This window comes from Scyliorhinus canicula, chromosome 1 (genome assembly GCF_902713615.1).
Source record: "Scyliorhinus canicula chromosome 1, sScyCan1.1, whole genome shotgun sequence".
Lineage (NCBI taxonomy): Eukaryota > Metazoa > Chordata > Chondrichthyes > Carcharhiniformes > Scyliorhinidae > Scyliorhinus > Scyliorhinus canicula.
This window is the reverse complement of record NC_052146.1, coordinates 85,940,292-85,959,063: the sequence shown is the minus strand read 5'-3', so window position 1 is coordinate 85,959,063 and position 18,772 is coordinate 85,940,292. Positions and strand designations below refer to the sequence as shown.

Here is an 18,772-nt window from a genome sequence, read left to right as displayed (position 1 = left end):
TAAAAAAAAAATTTTTTTTTTTTTTTTTTTAATGACTTGGCGGGCCGCAGAAATACCTTTGGCGGGCCGCATGCGGCCCGCGGGCCGTAGTTTGCCCACCCCTGCTCTATCCAGTCCAGCATGTCTCTCTATCCGGTCCCCCATGTCTCTCTATCCAGTCCTCCATGTCTCTCTATCCAGTCCCCCATGCCTCTCTATCCAGCCCAGCATGTCTCTCTATCCGGTCCCTCATGTCGCTCTATCCAGCCCAGCATGTCTCTCTATCCAGTCCCCCATGTCTCTCTATCCAGCCCAGCATGTCTCTCTATCCAGCCCACCATGTCTCTCTATCCAGTCCCCCATGTCTCTCTATCCAGTTCCCCATGTCTCTCTATCCAGTCCCCCATGTCTCTCTATCCAGCCCCCATGTCTCTCTATCCGGTCCCCCATGTCTCTCTATCCAGTCCCCCATGTCTCTCTATCCGGTCCCCCATGTCTCTCTATCCAGCCCAGCATGTCTCTCTATCCAGTCCCCCATGTCTTTCTATCCAGACCCCCAAGACTCTTTGAGTGCATTCAGAGATAGGGGTGGAATGCTCTGGTACCCAAGCCAAGTGTTTCTCGGTGGCGTGACAATCGCTGACAGTGAAATTCTATCTTCCTGCTGATTGTCAATGGGAATTCCCATTGTAATCACCCAGTGCAGCCAGGAAACACGTTGGAGGGGGTGTGCTGCCGGCGGGAAAAGTAAATCTCAATACCGGAGAATTCTGGCTTTGATCTTTAGAAAGAATTGAAATCACTCTTTGAGGTGACAGAGTTTTAATGAGATAATGGCCGAATCCTCCCACATTTTGTCAGAGTGCCTGTTTTGGCAAGAAAGTTGCCGTGTATCCCTGCAGCCGCACAGCCGAGTTTCTTCTCCAGGTCTTCTGGCATTCGGTGCACAAAGAATCTCGAGGTGTGATTTCTGGCGTCTGTCTGGCAGGGTGGGGCCTGATAGAGTGGGCAACAATCTCCACAGAGAGATCGGGGTGCCATCTTTCGAGGGTGCCACAATCTACACTAAAAATAACCTTGCCCACATCCCCTTCCCAGACCTGGGAACCCCCCCCCCACAAGCATCGGGGAAACATCCTCCCCACAAGGATGTTAGCGAGGTATGAATATTCAGTGAGGAGAGAACATATTGCGGGGAAGCCTTAAAATTATATTTAATTTTCTTAAAATTTATTGAAATTGGGTTCCCGCCTCGGTACCCCACAGATAAGGGGCATGGAAAATCAAGAAACAAAATCTCACCGGTGAGAATCTTGTTTCCCTAATCTTCTGAGATTTCGGGCCTGCTTCGCCATTTATGGCTAATACGGGCTCAAAATCGCCCGGAGTGTGACTCACAGTGGTTACTGACGTCTGAGTGGATTGCTGAGAAATCTGTGGATCTGCCTTGGGTACATTGGCCATCATTAAAGGGGTGGGGGACCTCTAAACAACATATAGTTGTATGGTTATATAAAGCCGGCCAGTTAGGCACTGGCAAGGAAGACCCAGTTGCGATCTCCCGTGTGATGTATATAATAGTTATTTTAAATAATCTATTTGGTGTGGTTCCCTTTGTGGCCTTATAAACCCCTCCCCCACCCACATCACGCCCAAGCAGGGTGGCAGCAGCTGCAGTGCCCTGGGGCTGCATTCCGGAAAATGGAAATTGTCACTCACCGCCTTACTTCCCCTCAGAAGACATCAAGCCAGCTTGATGTTTTTGAAAAAGTGTACTAAGCGGCGTCCGCATGATTTATCGCTGGGGAGTCAGATAATTCCCAGGAGGCCACTGCATTGAACTTCAATCTCATTAATGAGATTGAAATGAATGTAAATGTGGGGTAATGATATTCTCGCCGTTTTTGGGGCAGATCCGGAACTCGCCATCGGGATCTGTCCAGGTAAATTGCAAACTGGTTTGCGACCGGTGTGAATCGCAATTGTGGCATTTACCACTATTCACCCAGCATGCCCCAATCCATGCCAGACACAACGTGATTCAGTGATGGATTTTCCATTGTTTAAAGTTCAGGGGCCGGATTCTCTGTTCCTCAGGCTAAGTGCCGAAGCGAACGGAGGATTCATGATGTTTCACGACGGAAAAATTGGTGTGAAACCCGCTCCGATTCTGCTATTGGTGAGGGGCTAGCACCGGCAACGTGTGAAGCACCCGCCGAACATGCGGGAAACGGTTGGAGAATCGCTCCAGGCTGCACATGTGCAAGGCTGACAAGCTGCAGCCACACACACCTACACCCCCACACACGCACTGATCGCGCCGGAAAAGATGCTGCCGGCTGTGCTGGACTGCGTACCCACCCACGCAGACCCCAAAGCCCACCTACTGACCACCCCCCCCCCCACCACTGTCCCCAGCCCTGGCAGAAGCCCCCGGTCAGCGGCACGGATCTCGACTGAGTGTGGCGGCGCTGGACAATGTCCGCACGGTCTCTCTCTCTCCACAGCCGTCACTCCAGGCTCATGACTGCTGAGACCATACGTGGCTTGCGCTGTTGGGAACTCGGCCCATCGGAGGCGGAGCATTGCAGGTGGGTCGGCTGATGGCATTCCAACGGGGTTGCGACTGCGCGCGGCGCACATCCTGATGCCGGCGATTTGAAGGGGCCGGAGCATCGCAACCCGGCATCAAACCAGCGTCTGCCACAATTTTGGCATCAGGAGCCATCCTCTGCCTGATCGCCGTTCCCAATTACGGAGTCGGGCAAGGAGAATCCCGTCCCAGGTTTCTTGACAAATTTTGAAGTCTGACTTCTTCAAAATTTTAACCCAATTCAGCTGATAGTTCAGTGTACCCGTGAGGGATCTAGTTCCACAAATTGTTAAAGATCTAGCTAGAACACTTACCTGCACTGAGGTAGCCAATCTCAGGGAATGGTTACATGAAAAGTGTCTCATTGAAGAGTTCAAGTGATACCCTCCTCACTTTATTGCTGTGTGAATCAAATAATTTCTGTTGCATTTCCTCCTGTGTCTCAGTCGATGCGCGCTGTGTGTGGTAAAGCCACTTGGATTATTTGCAGGTTAGTTCTGACATCGCGTCAATATGAAAGGAATTGGATTAGGTCACAAATATTACAAAATCTCTGTTATTTACTTTCAATTAGAATTTCTTATTCCAAAGCAAATTGTTATGACTGATGACAATTAGTTCAATTCTGCAGCAATTGACAATAATTAAAGCATGTCGATAATACTGAAAGCAACTATAAAATTGTTCTTGTATAAAGCATTTACATAATAGAAATTTGCAAAGGACGTATTTACGTTTTATAAATTGAATACTTTCCGTACAGACAGAAAATTGATTTGTAGCAGACAGTCATCAGAACAAACTCTTCCCATCGGTAGTAGTTAGTAGGTAAATTATTGGAGAGAATTCTCAGGAACAGGATTTATACCCATTTGGAAACAAATGGACTCATCAGTGATAGACAGCATGTTTTTGTGAAACGAGATTTGTGCCTCACTAACTTGATCGGGTTTTTTGAGGAGGTGACAAAGATGATTGATGAGGGGAGGGCGGTGGATGTTGTTTCCATGGACTTCAGTAAAGCCTTTGTCAAGGTCCCTCATGGCAGACTGGTACAAAAGGTTAAGTCACACGAGATCAGAGGTGAGGTGGTAATATGGATACAGAACTGGCTCGGTGACGGAAGACAGAGGGTAGCAGTAGAAGGGTGTTTTTTTCTTAATGGCAGGTTGTGACAAGTGGTGTTCCACAGGTTGTTTGTAGTATACATAAACAATTTGGAGGAAAATGTAGCTGGACTGATTAGTAAGTTCGGGGATAACACCAAGGTTAGTGGAGCTGTAGACAGTGTTGAGGATTGTCAGAGGATACAGCAGGACACAGATAGGTTGGAGACTTGGACAGAGAAATGGCAAATGGAGTTTAATCCGGACAAATGTGAGGTAATGCATTTTGGTAGGTCTAATATAGAGGGGAAATATACCGTAAATGGCAAAACTTAAGAATATAGAAAGTCAGAAAGATCTGGGCGTGCAGGTCCACAGATCTTTGAAGGTGGCAACATAAATGGACAAGGTAATCAAGAAAGCATACGGAATGCTTGCCTTCATTGGACAGGGCATCGAGTATAAAAACTGGCAAGTCATGCTACAGCTGTATAGAACCTTGGTCAGGCTGCACTTGAAATATTGCGCACAATTCTGGTCGCCGCACTACCAGAAGGATGTGGAGGCTTTGGAGAGGGTGCAGAGGAGGTTTACCAGGATGTTGCCTGGTCTGGAGGGTGTTAGCTATGTGGAGAGGCTGAATAGACTCGGACTGTTTTCATCAGAAAGACGGAGATTGAGGGGTGACCTGATAGAGGTCTACAAGATTATGAGGGGCATGGGTAGAGTGGGTGGGCATGCACTCTTTCCCAGGGTGGAGGGGTCAGTCACCAGGGGGCATAGGTTTAAGGTCTGTGGGGCAAAGGTTAGAGGAAATGTGCGAGGCTTTGTGGAAAATCATGTCTCACGAATTTGATTGAGTTTTTGAAGAGGGAACCAAGAAGGTAGATGAGATCAGTGCAATCGATGTTGTGTACATGGACTTTAGCAAGGCCTTTGACAAGCTAGGTTGTTGCATAAGATTAAGTCTCACAGGATCCAGGGTGAGGTAGCCAATTGGATACAAAATTGGCTTGACGACAGAAGACAAAGGCTGGTTGTAAAAGGTTGTTTTTCAAACTGGAGGTCTGTGACCAGCGGTGTGCCTCAGGGATCAGTGCTGGGTAAACTGTTATTTTTTATTTATATTAATGATTCGGATGAGAATTTAGGAGGCATAGTTAGTAAGTTTGCAGATGACACCAAAATTGGTGGCATAGTGGACAGTGAAGAATGTTATCTAGGATTGCAATGGGATCTTGAGCAATTGGTCCAGTGGGCCGACGAATGGCAGATGGAGTTTAATTTAGATAAATGTGAAGTGATGCATTTTGGTAGATCGAATTGGGGCAGGACCTACTCAGTTAATGGTAGGGAGTTGGGGAGAGTTATAGAACAAAGGGATCTCAGAATACAGGTTGAAAGTGGAGTCACAGGTGGACAGGGCAGTGAAAAAGGCATTCGGCCTGGATCCCGTGAGACTTATTCATTGGTCAGAACATTGAATACAGGAGTTGGGACATCCTGTTGAAGTTGTACAAGACATTAGTAAGGCCACACTTGGAATACTGCATACAGTTCTGGTTACCCTATCATAGAAAGCATATTATTAAACTAGAAAGAGTGCAGAAAAGATTTACTAGGATGCTACAAGGACTTGATGTTTTGAATTATTAGGAGAGCTGGATAGACTGGGACTTTTTTCCCTTGAGCATAGGAGGCTTAGGGGTGATCGTATAGAAATCTATAAAATAATGAGGGGCATAGATAAGGTAGACAGTCGACATCTTTTCCCAAAGGTAGGGGAGTCTCGAACTAGAGGGCATATGTTTTCGGTGAGGGTGGAGAGATACAAAAGGGTCCAGAGGGGCAATTTTTTCACACAGAGGATGGTGAGTGTCTGCCAGAGGCAGTAGTAGAGGCAGGTACAATTTTGTCTTTTAAAAAGCATTTAAGACAGTTAAATGGGAAAGATGGTTACAGAGGGAGATGGGCCAAATGCGGGCAATTGGGACTAGCTTAGTGGTAATAACTGGGTGGCATGGACAAGATGGGCCGTAGGGCCTGTTTCCATGCTGTAAAGCTCTATGACTCCATATTTGATTCTGAGAGACAAGTCCCCGTTCTATACTGGATTAGTTGATCTTGGTACAGCTGTCTGGTTGTTACATGGGACCTCCGTGGTCCTGGATCAGGGAGGGATGAGTTGGTCCAGTTCCTACTCTTGATTGCTGTGCATCTATGTGGGCATTAGGTTAGGACGGAATCTGGCACATCAGTCAAACAGACAGTGACATTTTATTTTAAGGATCATTTAAAAATAATGCGTGCAGGGTTGACTGCGAGAGGGCAACCGTACATCAGCAGAGTCCAAGATTTTAAAAGAGGAGGAAAGTTGGCAAGAATAAAACAAGAGATATTTATTTAAATGCAGTTGGCTGCATTACCATATTCCTTCAATATCTCCCTAGCCCTTACTGCAGCCATGACTGAAATTGGAATTTTTGGTTTTCTGCTGCCAATAAATCCACCAACCTGTCACCTGATCATTTTGCATTAATGTTGTCATTTACCAGATTAAACATTTAAAGTTATTTCTAGGCAACAGCCATGTTTCATCTACACTGAAACCGTAAATAACCTGAGTGTAAAGTGGTGATGGAGCCTAGTACTTTGCAGGGGGAATCTAACTTTCTGCAGTTCATTTCCATGATTATCAAAGATTGCATTTACCCCATGTAGGAGATGTGACAACCCGCTGATAATTTATTGCAGCAAATCACACTTGAAGTCAATTTAGCTCTACTGAGATTTAAAACAATATAGTTTGCTATATGTGGAGTACCATAGCATTGTGTTATGAGATGTGATTTAGTGCCATAAAAGTGTACATTTTATCTCTCAGCATGCCTGTCCCCTGCCCCCCTCATATTTCCCATGCTTCCCAACTTCCTAATGCTGGATCCCTCAGTCAGGCATTGAGTGTAATTGAATGAGAAATTTCTCCTGGAAGCCCACAATGCTGTATGTTCTTTCTTGCTGACCTGAAAGAGTTATTGATATCACATGGGCAAGTTTGTGGAGATAGTTGTGAAGTACTAAAATGGCGATACATAATGTAGATGTGGGAAATGCTCTTCCAATTAAACAACATCCATGTAGAATAGACTTAACCCTTTAAAATTGGCACAGGTTAACAAGGAAAGTGAAAGTATGCTTAAAAATTGAAGTGGGTTGCAGCCAATGGAGCTCACCCATAGTGATGGTACCAAAACCGGATGGTACCCAACGGTTGTGTGTGGACTATAGAAAGCTTAATGCAGTTACAAGAATGGACTCTTATCATATCCCACGTTTGATGATTGCATTGAGAAGGTGGGACAATCGGCTTTTATTTTCAAACTTAAAGGTTACTGGCAGGTACCTTATTCTGAAAGGGCGAAGGGGATTTCAGCTTTTGTGACTACAGATGATATATACCAATTCAAAGTTATGCCATTTGGCATGAAAAACGTTCCAGCCACATTTCCACGGTTAACTAACAAAGTCATTTCAGGATTACCCAATTTTGCGGTATACATTGACGATCTGGTAATTTTTAGTCAGACATAGTAAGAACATTTGAAGCATCTGATGGAGTTATTCGGTTGACTTAAGGAGGCGGGTTTGGTGGTAAACCTAGCCAAAATTGCATTTGGAAAAGGTAAAAAATAAACCATCTTAAAGTTGATGGGTTTTTTTTCTTGACAGGATGTGCCGTGGGAATGTCACTTTAAGAAATGTTTGTCTTCTCAAGTGGCTGCAGTGATGTCATTATGCAGGTGGAGCCAGGGCCGGCTCAAGGCACCGGCAACTCGGGCAGTCGCCCGGGGCGCCATGTGCTAGGGGGCGCCAGAGACTCGGGTCCCGCGCATGCGCAGTTGGGCCGGTGCCTCAGGGTGGCCCCCGCTCGGTCCGGCCCCGCTCGGTCCGCTCCCCCCCCGCCCCCCCCCTCGGGTCCGTCCCGCCGCCCCCCCCCTCGGGTCCGTCCCCCCGCCGCCCCCCCGGGTCCGCCCCCCCCTCTCGGCCCCCCCTCTCGGCCCCGCCCCCCCCTCTCGGCCCCCCCTCGGCCCCCACTCTCGGCCCCGCCCCCCCTCTTGGCCCCCCCCTCTCGGCCCCCCCCTCTCGGCCCCGCCCCCCTCTTGGCCCCGCCCCGCCCCCTCTCGGCCCCCCCCTCTCGGCCCCGCCCCCCCCTCTCGGCCCCCCCCCCCCAAGGGCGCCGAAGTTCAGCTTGCCCGGGGCGCCAGCAACCCTAGGGCCGGCGCTGGGTGGAGCTGGGCTCTGCTCTGCTTTTTACCTTCGCTTTGAGCTGGAAGCTGGTTTTGGCTCTGAGTTTGAGTTTCGTTTTCAGTTTGAGAGCTGCATTCAAACCAAGGAGGTGTTCTCTCTCTCTCTCTGCCAACTAAAGAATGTCTCCAGATAATTTGATGATTTCAAAGTAATACCTGTTTCTGTAAGGAATGCAAACCTACTGTCTTTGTTAAAAAGGGTTTTTGACTTTTGGGTGTAGTTAGGAAAGTTACTGAGGGTTACATATATAGTACTGTATCTTTGGGGAGGGGGGAGTATCAGTGTTGGTAGTTAATAGGATGTTTACTATGTGTTTATAAAATGTTAACTGGATTCATAGACTAAACATTGCTTTTGTTTAAACATACTTTAGTTCTCTGTTGCATCACACCTGTAAAGTGGACCCTTGTGCTCCCCATAACCAAAATCTATTAAAGGTTGTGGGTCAGGTGAATTCCATGATATACTTTGGTGTTCTCTAAACCCTGGCCCATAATACAAGTGAATTTCAGAGAGGAACTGTCCGAATTTAACCCTTCTCCTTCTCGGTTTCATTATTATAAAGATCTCCCTGCTTGGCTGTTTCTCCTGCTATAAAATTATGGATCTGTGCTTCCCTATCAACTATTGCTTTCATTCCCTGCTGTCTGATAGATTTGTTTTAAGATGGAATCATCCTGTTGCAATTCCATCAGTCTCTGAATTAAACACATCTATTCATTTTCATTTGTCTGTTTCATCTTCATTCAGCTGGTTAAAGGTGGTACAAGGTAATCTGATCTCATTTGTCTCATCGTATGCTGGCAATTCGTCCCTCTTTGTCATATCTGATGGGCCTGTGAACTTATCACTGCACTTTATGAAGAACCCCAGGAGGGTCTCTTTGCAATTTCTCTGTCGCTGGGTTTTCTATCGGCTGTTAACTACAGTAGTGATCAGTACTATCTGTGATCCTGTTAATATCATTCCCTAGAATAGAGTGAATCCCTCTATTGGGTACTGTTTCTATCATTCCTACAACCAGTTCTTCTGTCTTCAAACAACTCCCTATGTTTATTTTTACCAAAATAATTTTTATTTTTTCATGATGAATACTGCTGATCAGAACCTCTCCCTTCAGTATCTGTTCTGGGTAACAACTATCTTTATTTCACAACATTAGGGATTGACTTGCACCTGTGTCTCTTAATATTTTAATATCTTTCCCCATTCTAGTCTGTTCACATGGAAATACTTGACCTTCGCACACAAAATCCTGAAACACATCGACCACCTGCTGGTCACTCTGCCACTGTAGAATCATAGAATCATAGAATTTACAGTGCAGAAGGAGTCCAGTTGGCCAATCGAGTCTGCACCGGCCTTTGGAAAGAGCACCCCACTTAATCCCACCCTTCCAACCTATCCCCGTAACCCAGTGTACTATTTGTGCACACATTTTCATTCCTATTGTTTGCTCCTTTACTCTGTGCATAAATCCTACCTGCTTCTCCAGCCTCTGATTTCATATTTCCCATTTTAAGATTTACAACTTCATTCAGCTTTCCCTGTAACAGCCAACATACTGACTTGGTGTGGTCCAATTTATTACAATAAAAGCATCTAACTTTCCTCATTCCTCTTATCCCTTCAGCACTATCTGTTTTATTTTGAGATGAAGACTCCTTGGAAATTTTGAACCACTCCCTCTTTTTGCTCAACTGTCCTTTCCCACACATATCCATTTTTCTCAGATGTAAAAGAGTGTCGAAAGAAAGGTTTTGACTTATGAACTAACTCATAATCGTCAGCAGACTCCATTGCATGTCTTGCAGTTTTAACTCTTTTATTTTGTCTCCACATGAATATCATTGTCGGGAACAAGTCTTTAAACTCTTCCAACAGAATTACTTCTCTAAGGGATTCATAGGCTTCTATTTTTAATGCTCTCACCCAACTATCAAAATTACTTGTTTAACATGTTCAAATCCATTATAAGTCTATCCAGACTGTTTTCTTATACTTCAAAGGTTTTGTCTGTACACACCATGACATTTAAATATATTAGTAACTAAACACACTGCTTTATCTAAAGTTACTTTTTGTACGCAAAATATACCCACATTTCCTGAACTCACTGAGACACCAAGGGCGGGATTCTCCCGTACCCAGCGGGGCAGGGGGTCCCGGCAGGACGGAGTGGCGTTAACCACTCCGGCGTCGGCCCGCCCCAAAGGTGCGGAATCTTCCACACCTTCAGGGGCTAGGCCAGCGCCGGAGTGGTTTGGGCCCTGCCGGCTGGCGTGGAAGGCCTTTGGCGCTACGCCAGCCGGGGCCGAAGGGACTCCGCCTGCCGGCGCGAGTCCGCGCATGCGCGGGAGCGTCAGCGGCTGCTGACGTCATTCCTGTGCATGCGTAGGCGGGGGTTTCACCTATGCGTCAGCCATCGCGGAGGCTGACACGGCCGATGCATAGGAAAAGAGTGCCCCCACGGCACAGGCCCGCCCGCGGATCGGTGGGCCCCAATTGCGGGCCAGGGCACCATGGGGGCACCCCTCCCGGGGCCAGAATGCCCCGCACCCCCCTCCCCCAGCACCCCAGAGCCCACCTGCGCCGCCAGGACCCGCCGGTAAGATACCTAGTCCAATTTACGCTGGTGGGACTGGCAAAGAACCAGCGGGACTTCGGCCCATCGCGGGTCAGAGAATCGCCGGGGGGCTGTTGCGAGCGGCTGCCGACCGGCACGGCGCGATTCCCGCCCCCACCGAATCAGCGGTGCCGGAAAATTCGGCGGACGGCAGGGGCGGGATTCACGCGCCCTCTGGCGATTCTCCAACCCGGCCGGGGGGGGGGGGGGGGGGGGGGGGGGTCGGAGAATCCGGCCCCCAATTTCTCAAGCAACATCAATTTTGGTAATTCTGTAGGTCAAATCCAGTTAACAGTTACCACACAATACTGCTTAGTCTGCGAAACCTATCTTCTTGGATCAGGAAAGGCAAGAAACTGCAGCTGAGATCACAGATGGAACAGACCGAACTGGCTGTTGAATGGAGAACCTGTCTGTTTCCCCAATGAGGGTGCCCACAGTTATACTTATCAGTCTCTTCGATAATCCCCTCTGTAAATTTTGCTGCCTGCCTCTCTCAAGTTCCTTGCCTTTAATCATTTTGTTGTCTTGTTATTTTGATGCTACTGATATGGCTATTTGCACCTCAACGTCTCTAGAGCCCTGCTAATCTTGTTTCTTTGCTGTTATTTTATTTTCATCTCAAGATCACTGTTAATCTTGTTAACTTGACAAAAGAGAGGTCTCAAAGGTGAGGGGATAGGGAGAGATGCCAAAGAGAGAGGGGATAGTGAAAGGTCCCAAAGAGAGACACAAGAAGGAGAGGTTCCAAATGCAAAGGAATAGGAAGAAGTCCCAAAGAAAGAAGGAGAGGACCCAAAGGCGAGGGGATAGGGAGAGGTCGTAAAAAGAAAGGGGACAGAGCCAGATGCCTGTTACGTTAAAGGAAAAAAGAGAGGAGCAGAAAAACAGGCTCCAAACAGAAAAAGGGCTGTGGTAGCAGAAGTTAAGTGGAGTGGGCTGAAGGGGACCCCTGGTAACTGAAGAGGGCCCAAGAGAATCCTTAACGATCCAAGAAGGCAGCAGAAGGTAGATGACTCTCTCCTGCAGGCTGTTAGGACAAAAGTAGCCCTTTAGAGCAGGAGAGCTCTGCTCAGTACAGCCAAAGAGCTGGAGTTGTACTTGTGAGTTAGTGCAGTCTCGGGAATCCAAGGGAATGGAGACTCGGGAGATAAAATTGAAATCCTGCAAGGTGGGCCATTGTTGATGCCATCTGAGCTGGAGCAACATCTGGAGAGAGTTTCTAAGTTAAATCTTCGAAGGCGAAGACTGAAATCCCTCAGAATATTAGTGGGATTGGTTGACTCACAGTGTTTATTGAAGTCTGGGTGGGTTGTTGAGTAGTCCATGGACTCTGTGTTAGTTGCATCTGTCATTCATTGTGCAGTATGGTGCGTTTGAGCACAGTTTATCTGTTAATTCACATGTACCTCATATTAATCCCGAATATTAGACTATAAGCTGGATATTGTAAAATGATTTATCTTTCTAATGTAGCATAGTAAAATTTATTTTTTTTGTTCAAAGCCTGTGGAATCTTGTGGCTTTATTCTCTTAGTTTGTTGTAAATCTCAAACTTTGTCTACTTTAAACAAAATGTTACTGGTCCCTACCCAGGACTTACCAAAAACCTGTGGGTCTAGCCCAGGATCATAACACATCGATAATCCACTACCTGCAAATTCCTTCACAGTCACACAACAAAATGACTTGGAATTATATCTCCGTTCCCTTCATTGTAACTGGGTCAAAATTCTGGAACTCCCTCCCCAAATTACAAGGACTTCAGCGGTTTAAGAAGGCAGCACACCACCACCTTCTCAAGGGCAAGTAGAAAAGAGCTATAAATACTGGCCTCGTCAGCGACACCCACATCCCATGAGTGAATAAAATGAAGTAAGCTCATCACCATGCAAGTTTGTTAAATGCAAGCTCATCACGTATTGATATTTACTTTATGTTCTGAGGACTACAGGAGCATCCCAAGGATGTAATTATAGCTTTAATTTTCTATCTTATTATTTTGATGTTAAAGTGCCTCTTCACGATAGAGGGGTATATCACTGTTACCTGCTTTTATTACAGAACTATCGTGAAATACGTGATCCCCTGGTGTCCTATGAAATTCAGTCTGCACCATCTTCTCCCTTTGTAGGTAAGTTGAGATACAAGGCTGCTTCCTTACTATAATCAGAACTCACGAGTGGTATCTCCAGGCTGAATGGATGGTTATCTTCGGTAAATAATGTATGACTGCTTTCTTACAATGCTGTATCCTTGTTCTCCTGCAAAATTTTATTAAAGCTTTTCACACTGAGGGTGGTGGGAGCCTGGAACTCACTGTCGGAGTTCCAGTGACTTCTAAGGGGCGTCTTGACAAATATATGAATAGGATGGGAATAGAAGGATATGGATCCCGGAAGGGTAGGGGTCTTAGTTCAGATGGGCAGCATGATTGGTGCAGGCATGGAAGGCCGAAGGGCCTGTTCCTGTGCTGTAATTTTCTTTGTTCTTGGATATTTTCCTTACAAAACCATGAAAATTAAGAATGCGGGACTTTTGCCCCAGGTATCCTGAAGTGGCAGGATAATTGAATTTACAGTGCGTGTGTGATGGACATTACTCAAAATCCACAAACATTTTTCAACACAAGTTTTAACCTCAGTTTATAAAATCTAGATGCGGAGATGCCGGCGTTGGACTGGGGTGAGCACAGTAAGAAGTCTTACAACACCAGGTTAAAGTCCAACAGGTTTGTTTCAAATCACTAGTTTTCGGAGTACTGCTCCTTCCTCAGGTGAAGGAGCAGTGCTCCGAAAGCTAGTGATTTGAAACAAGCCTGATGGACTTTAACCTGGTGTTGTAAGACTTCTTACTCTAAAATCTGGGATCTCGATCCCTTATTAATCTGTCCTGCCACCTTCGAGGGTTTGTGTACCAACATTCTCAGGTCTCCGTCTTCTTGGACACTCTTTCACATACAGTCAGCATTCTTTCTTCTCAATCTGCTTTTTCAAAACGTTAACACCTCACATTTTTCTGTGTTGAATTCCATTCTTCCATGTTTCTGCCCCTTGCACCAGCCTGCCTGTGTCCTCTTAAAGTTTATTACAGTATTCCTCATGGCTTATGGCATTCCCAACTTCCGTGTCAGCTGCAAATATTAAAATTGTGCTCTGTATCACAACATTCAAGCCATTAATGTTCAAGAACAATCTCACAATTTATACGGAAAGTTTTAGATATACCTATCATTTGTGCAAGAGTCATGTGCCATTTGTATGGGGTGTACACACAGCTACTCTACCTAATGTGAAACACTAGACAAATGGAATATTCCACTCTACCGTCACAAATACAGCTGGCCCTTGTCTCACGTATTGCCTTTTCTTCATTGTGGGTGAACATCATGCTCAATATATTAGCATGCATCCGGGAGTTAGTGTTGGATCAGATACAAAACGTAACCTTGGGATTCTCTGTCGGCGGGATCCTTTGTTTCGCAGGCAGTGCATCCACAGGTTTCCCAACAGCGTGGAATGGCCACAATGGGAAATCCCATTGGCCAGCCGAGCGTACGTTGGTTCCCCCTGCCGGCAAGGGTGCGCCGCACCGGAAAACGGGGCTGGCAGGACGGAGAATCCCGCCCATCATATCGTCCGCCCCTCCTAATTCCAATTACCAGACCAATCAATTTTTTAAGCATTCAATTCCCGCTTTGCTGCGTTATTTCAGTTGCTTTGAATTTTCAGTGCTTTGGAATTCTCAGCACAAGGCTGTGATGAATGGGAGTGAGCTGCTACGATTGCCTCATGTCGGCATCACAAAAAATAAACTTCATTCATAACTCAAACTAACTTTTACTATTGGTGTAAAAGCAACTGAACTGATTGTTTTCCAGATGATGATGTATTTGTTGCTTTGTACAACTACGAGCGAAAACATCAGGATGATCTGGATTTCAAGGAAGGTGACCAGCTGAAAGTTCTCAAACGGTGAGTCACCTGGGGAATAGACTTCATGTGTTGTCAGAGAAAAATTGGCAGAAAATGTAAGTTGATAAATTGAACTAAGTGGATACACCAAAACTCAATTAAGCACTGCAACCGAGATATATTGAGCAGATGTTTACTGTCAGCACCCCCCCCCCCCCCCCCCGCAATGCGGTGGTGGGAGTGGAGGTGTGGAGAGAGGGAAGAGGGATTTTGTACAATAACGGGGAGCCACATTAGGATGTCACCCCAATGCAGTTCCATCACTGGGGAGTTTTCTCAGTCGTGGGCTGCAAGGTAGATTGGCTGCCTGTTCCAAGGAGGTGCGCAACCGATTTGCATACCTTTTAAAATAAATTTAGAGTACCCAATTAATCTTTTTCCAATTAAGGGGCAATTTAGTGTGGCCAATCCACCTAGCCTGCACATCTTTGGATGTGGGGGTGAAACCCACGCAGACATGGGGAGAATGTGAAAATTCCATACGGACAGTGACCCAGGGCCGGCATTCGAACCCGGGTCCTCAGCGTCGCAGTCCCAGTGCTAACCACTGCGCCACATGCCACCCCTCGATTTGCATACCTAATGGCCCAATTCAGGTCTTTTTTAAAGAGTGTGTTGAGGTGGTGTGGCCTCTGCCACATTGAGAAGCCACCAGTTTTATAGATGTTGTCATTTTACAGCAGTCTGGGGTGGCTTCAGAGCCATGGTCCCCATGGCCCAAAGAGGGGGCCATGGACAGGGATGACACTAACAATCAACCCCCCCCCCCCCCCCCCCCCCCGCCCCACCCGAAGGGGTTTCCGCTTAGATTCTCGGCTCCCTAAAGTTTTTATTTTTAATTTAAATACCTGGTGCTCCCTGGTCTCCTCTCGGCTTCAGCAATACTAATCTCTCCAGGTGGGGCTGTCAATGTTTCAGAGCTACTGCCCGTTTGCCAGCACCATCGAGAGTCTGCCCACCTTCTTTCTTTATTGGGCTGCAAGCCTGCAGATGGGCTGTCATGAGGTCACCTGCAGTAAAATCACTGAGCTGGTCCAGTCACAGCAAGTCTGGCCTCAGGACCCATCTGTCACCCTACTGTCAGGTCCCTGAAGCCCGCAGTAGAAATCAGGCCATTGTTTCTGTTCACCAATGTTTGGCATACAAGGGAAAGAAGTTCTAAATGTTAACAAACTGTTTACTCGCTGCAAATAAATATAGAACAAATAAGACAAACCCAACTTCCGTTTTGTCACCACAGCTTATCTCTGTCCAGTGAAGCACCAGCACCCACTAACCAGTATGAATACGTTCACTCATTGTAAGATCATGAATAGAGTTCACTGCATAAATTGCAACAGTATTCATTTGAAATGTAAGGTGCATTAAAATATTTTACCTGGCATTGTCAGAATATTTTTGGATGTCACATTGTGGTGTAATCATTCCACATGGACCAGAGCAAGATTTAAGATTGGCATTAAGATATACTCACAACCAAAATAATGCATCCTAATCATGTATTTTATTGCTTTTAAAAAATGAATTATCCCATTAATTGTACCATCAAATCATTTATCATCAACATTAAATATTTTCGGAATATTGACAACAAACAGGAAGAAGTCTCTGTTGTCTGTTCTTGCAATGGTATCCATGGTACGACAGGAATCTACTGATACAGGTTCTGAGTTTGACAATATTTCACAATCTGATGTCTTTGGATTTTTCATGGAAAAAACACGGAGCTGAATTATACGTTAAAAATATTTTTTCACAGTATGTATTTTCCGTAAACTAAATTGATGTAAGCCAAATTGTTGCTCAGTTATTTGAAATAAAACCTTATCCAAATTTATAGCTTTTCTAAGTACCTTACTGTGAATGAGCATTAATCTTGACAACTCATGACTATTGAGGAGCGTATAGGAGGATTGTCTTCTGAGGGTGAGGCTCCACATGCCCCCTGCAAGGCCATTGACATGAGGGGGGGCCAAGGGTTGGAGGAGATTCCAAAGAAGGAGTTCTCACAGCTCACTCCTCCTCCGGGAGAAAAGTGTCTGTCCAGATACTTCTGGTGAGGTTATTTGTCGTTTGTTCCAACTGTGGGATTCTGTGGGGATTGGAGATAATTGGAGATCAGAAGACATTCATGCAGTAAATCTCCTCAGGGGATTGTGAGTAGGTTCCGGAGCAGGTTGATGTTTGATGTTCTGTTTTTTTATTTCTTCATTGTGATCCAAGGTAAAATAATCAATGTGATTTGTCCTTATCTGACAGGGAGGGGGACTGGTGGAAAGCCCAGTCTTTGGTGACAGGAGAAGAAGGATACATCCCATTCAATTTTGTGGCACAAGCGCACACACTGGAGATTGAACCGTAAGGATCCTTTCCCTGTTGTTCAATCCTATTTATTCCAATTACACTTTCTGGTTGTGTTTATGAACTAATACTGTGGGAATCCTTCCACTCGTCTCCTGGGTTGACCTGTCACATGAAATCGTAGGATTTCCCCAATTCCCATTTCCTTCAGCAGCTGCAGTGCGTCCGTCCCATTTCTAAACATCTTCTCCTTCATGAAATTTATAAACAAACTTCCAGATGTTTTGCAGCTTTGCCAGAATCTGATCTGAACTCAAGACTTGAGATTAGACAGTCCAGACTAATTTGAGCGTGAGAAACTTCATTCAGCTAGGCTGAAGAAAGACTTGAACACTAGGTTCGAATGGAAAGGGTTGTTTTATTCAGACATTGCAACTCAGCTTGAAATGAAAAATCTTAATGTTCTCAATTTTAAACATGATGTGGAGATGCCGGCATTGGACTGGGGTGAGCACAGTAAGAAGTCTTACAACACCAGGTTAAAGTCCAACAGGTTTGTTTCAAACACGAGCTTTCGGAGCACTGCTCCTTCCTCAGGTGAATCTGAGTGATTCTGAGTGAACCTGAGGAAGGAGCAGTGCTCCGAAAGCTCGGGCAAAATTCTCCGACCCCACGCAGGGTCCGAGAGTCGGCCGGGGGCGGCGTTATTCCCGCTCCCGCCATGTAAGGAATTATCCCACCCGCCATAAAACGGCGTTGTTCAAATCCCGCCGGCCGCCTCGGAGAACAGCTGGCGCCGGCGGGATGTCATGTTATTTTTAGGGTGAATAATTCTCCGGCCCGGACGGGCCGAAGTCCCGCCGATGTGGCCATGGGTCATGTTGGCGAAAATCAAAGTAGGTTTATAACGGCGTCAACCATTGATGATGGTTGACGCCGTTCAGTAACCTACATCGAGTGCGCGGGGGGGGTGGGTAGCGGCGTTGGAGAGGGGTGGAGAGCGGTGGGGAGGGGTGGGGAGGGGGGGTAGCGGCGTTGGAGAGGGGTTGGGAAGAGTGGGGAGGGGGGGTAGCGGCGTTGGAGAGGGGTTGGGAGGGGTGGGGAGGGGGGTAGCGGCGTTGGAGAGGGGTTGGGAGGGGTGGTGAGGGGGTAGCGGCGTTGGAGAGGGGTTGGGAGGGGTGGGGAGGGGGGGGTTGCGGCGTTGGAGAGGGTGGAGAGGGGTGGGGAGGGGGTGGAGAGGGGTGGGGAGGGGGTAGCGGCGCTGGAGAGGGGTGGGGAGGGGGGGTCGTGGCGTTGGAGGGGTGGGGAGGGGGGGGGTCGCGGCGTTGGAGGGGGGGGTGGGGAGGGGGGGTCGCGGCGTTGGAGAGGGGTGGAGAGGGGTGGGGAGGGGGTTAGCGGCGTTGGAGGGGGGAAGTGGGGGGAAAGGGGGGGGTAGCGGCGTTGGGGGGGTGGGGGGGTTGGGGGGTGGGTTGCGGCATTGGGGGGGGTGGGTTGCGGCATGGTGGGGCATGCAGTGTGACAGAGCCGGAAAGGTTGGCTCTACAGGGTGCCACCTTTAATGGGCACAGCGATCTGAACTAGAAGTAACTGCCCACCCTCACCCTCCAATGGATACAGAGGACCAGCATCAGGGTCTCTGCTTCCCACCCCTCCACTCCCACCGCACAAGCATCAGAGGGACTCAATTCCTCTCTCTGCAACCCCCCCCCCCCCCCCCGCCCCACCACGTCACAATCATCAGGGGCTCCCCACCACCAGAAAACATAATGGGAACCCCCCCCCCCCCCCCCCACCACCCACCCTAAACGGGGCTCCCCAGATGATCCGCACCTGCACTTCCCCCGGCACAGGCTGATACTGCCAGTTTGGCATGGCCGGGGCAAGC

General features: G+C 47.3%; 1 protein-coding gene across 2 annotated transcripts in view; it reads left to right on the top strand.

Moving 5' to 3' along the window:
* Positions 1 to 18,772, top strand: part of LOC119964754 (proto-oncogene tyrosine-protein kinase LCK-like) — a 156,376-nt gene that overhangs the window by 53,313 nt on the left and 84,291 nt on the right. For both annotated transcript variants that reach the window (XM_038794710.1, XM_038794700.1), the window contains 3 exons: positions 12,677 to 12,746; positions 14,493 to 14,586; positions 16,846 to 16,944. In XM_038794710.1, coding sequence (XP_038650638.1) covers positions 12,677 to 12,746; positions 14,493 to 14,586; positions 16,846 to 16,944 — 263 coding nt within the window. The remainder of the gene's footprint in view (positions 1 to 12,676; positions 12,747 to 14,492; positions 14,587 to 16,845; positions 16,945 to 18,772) is intronic.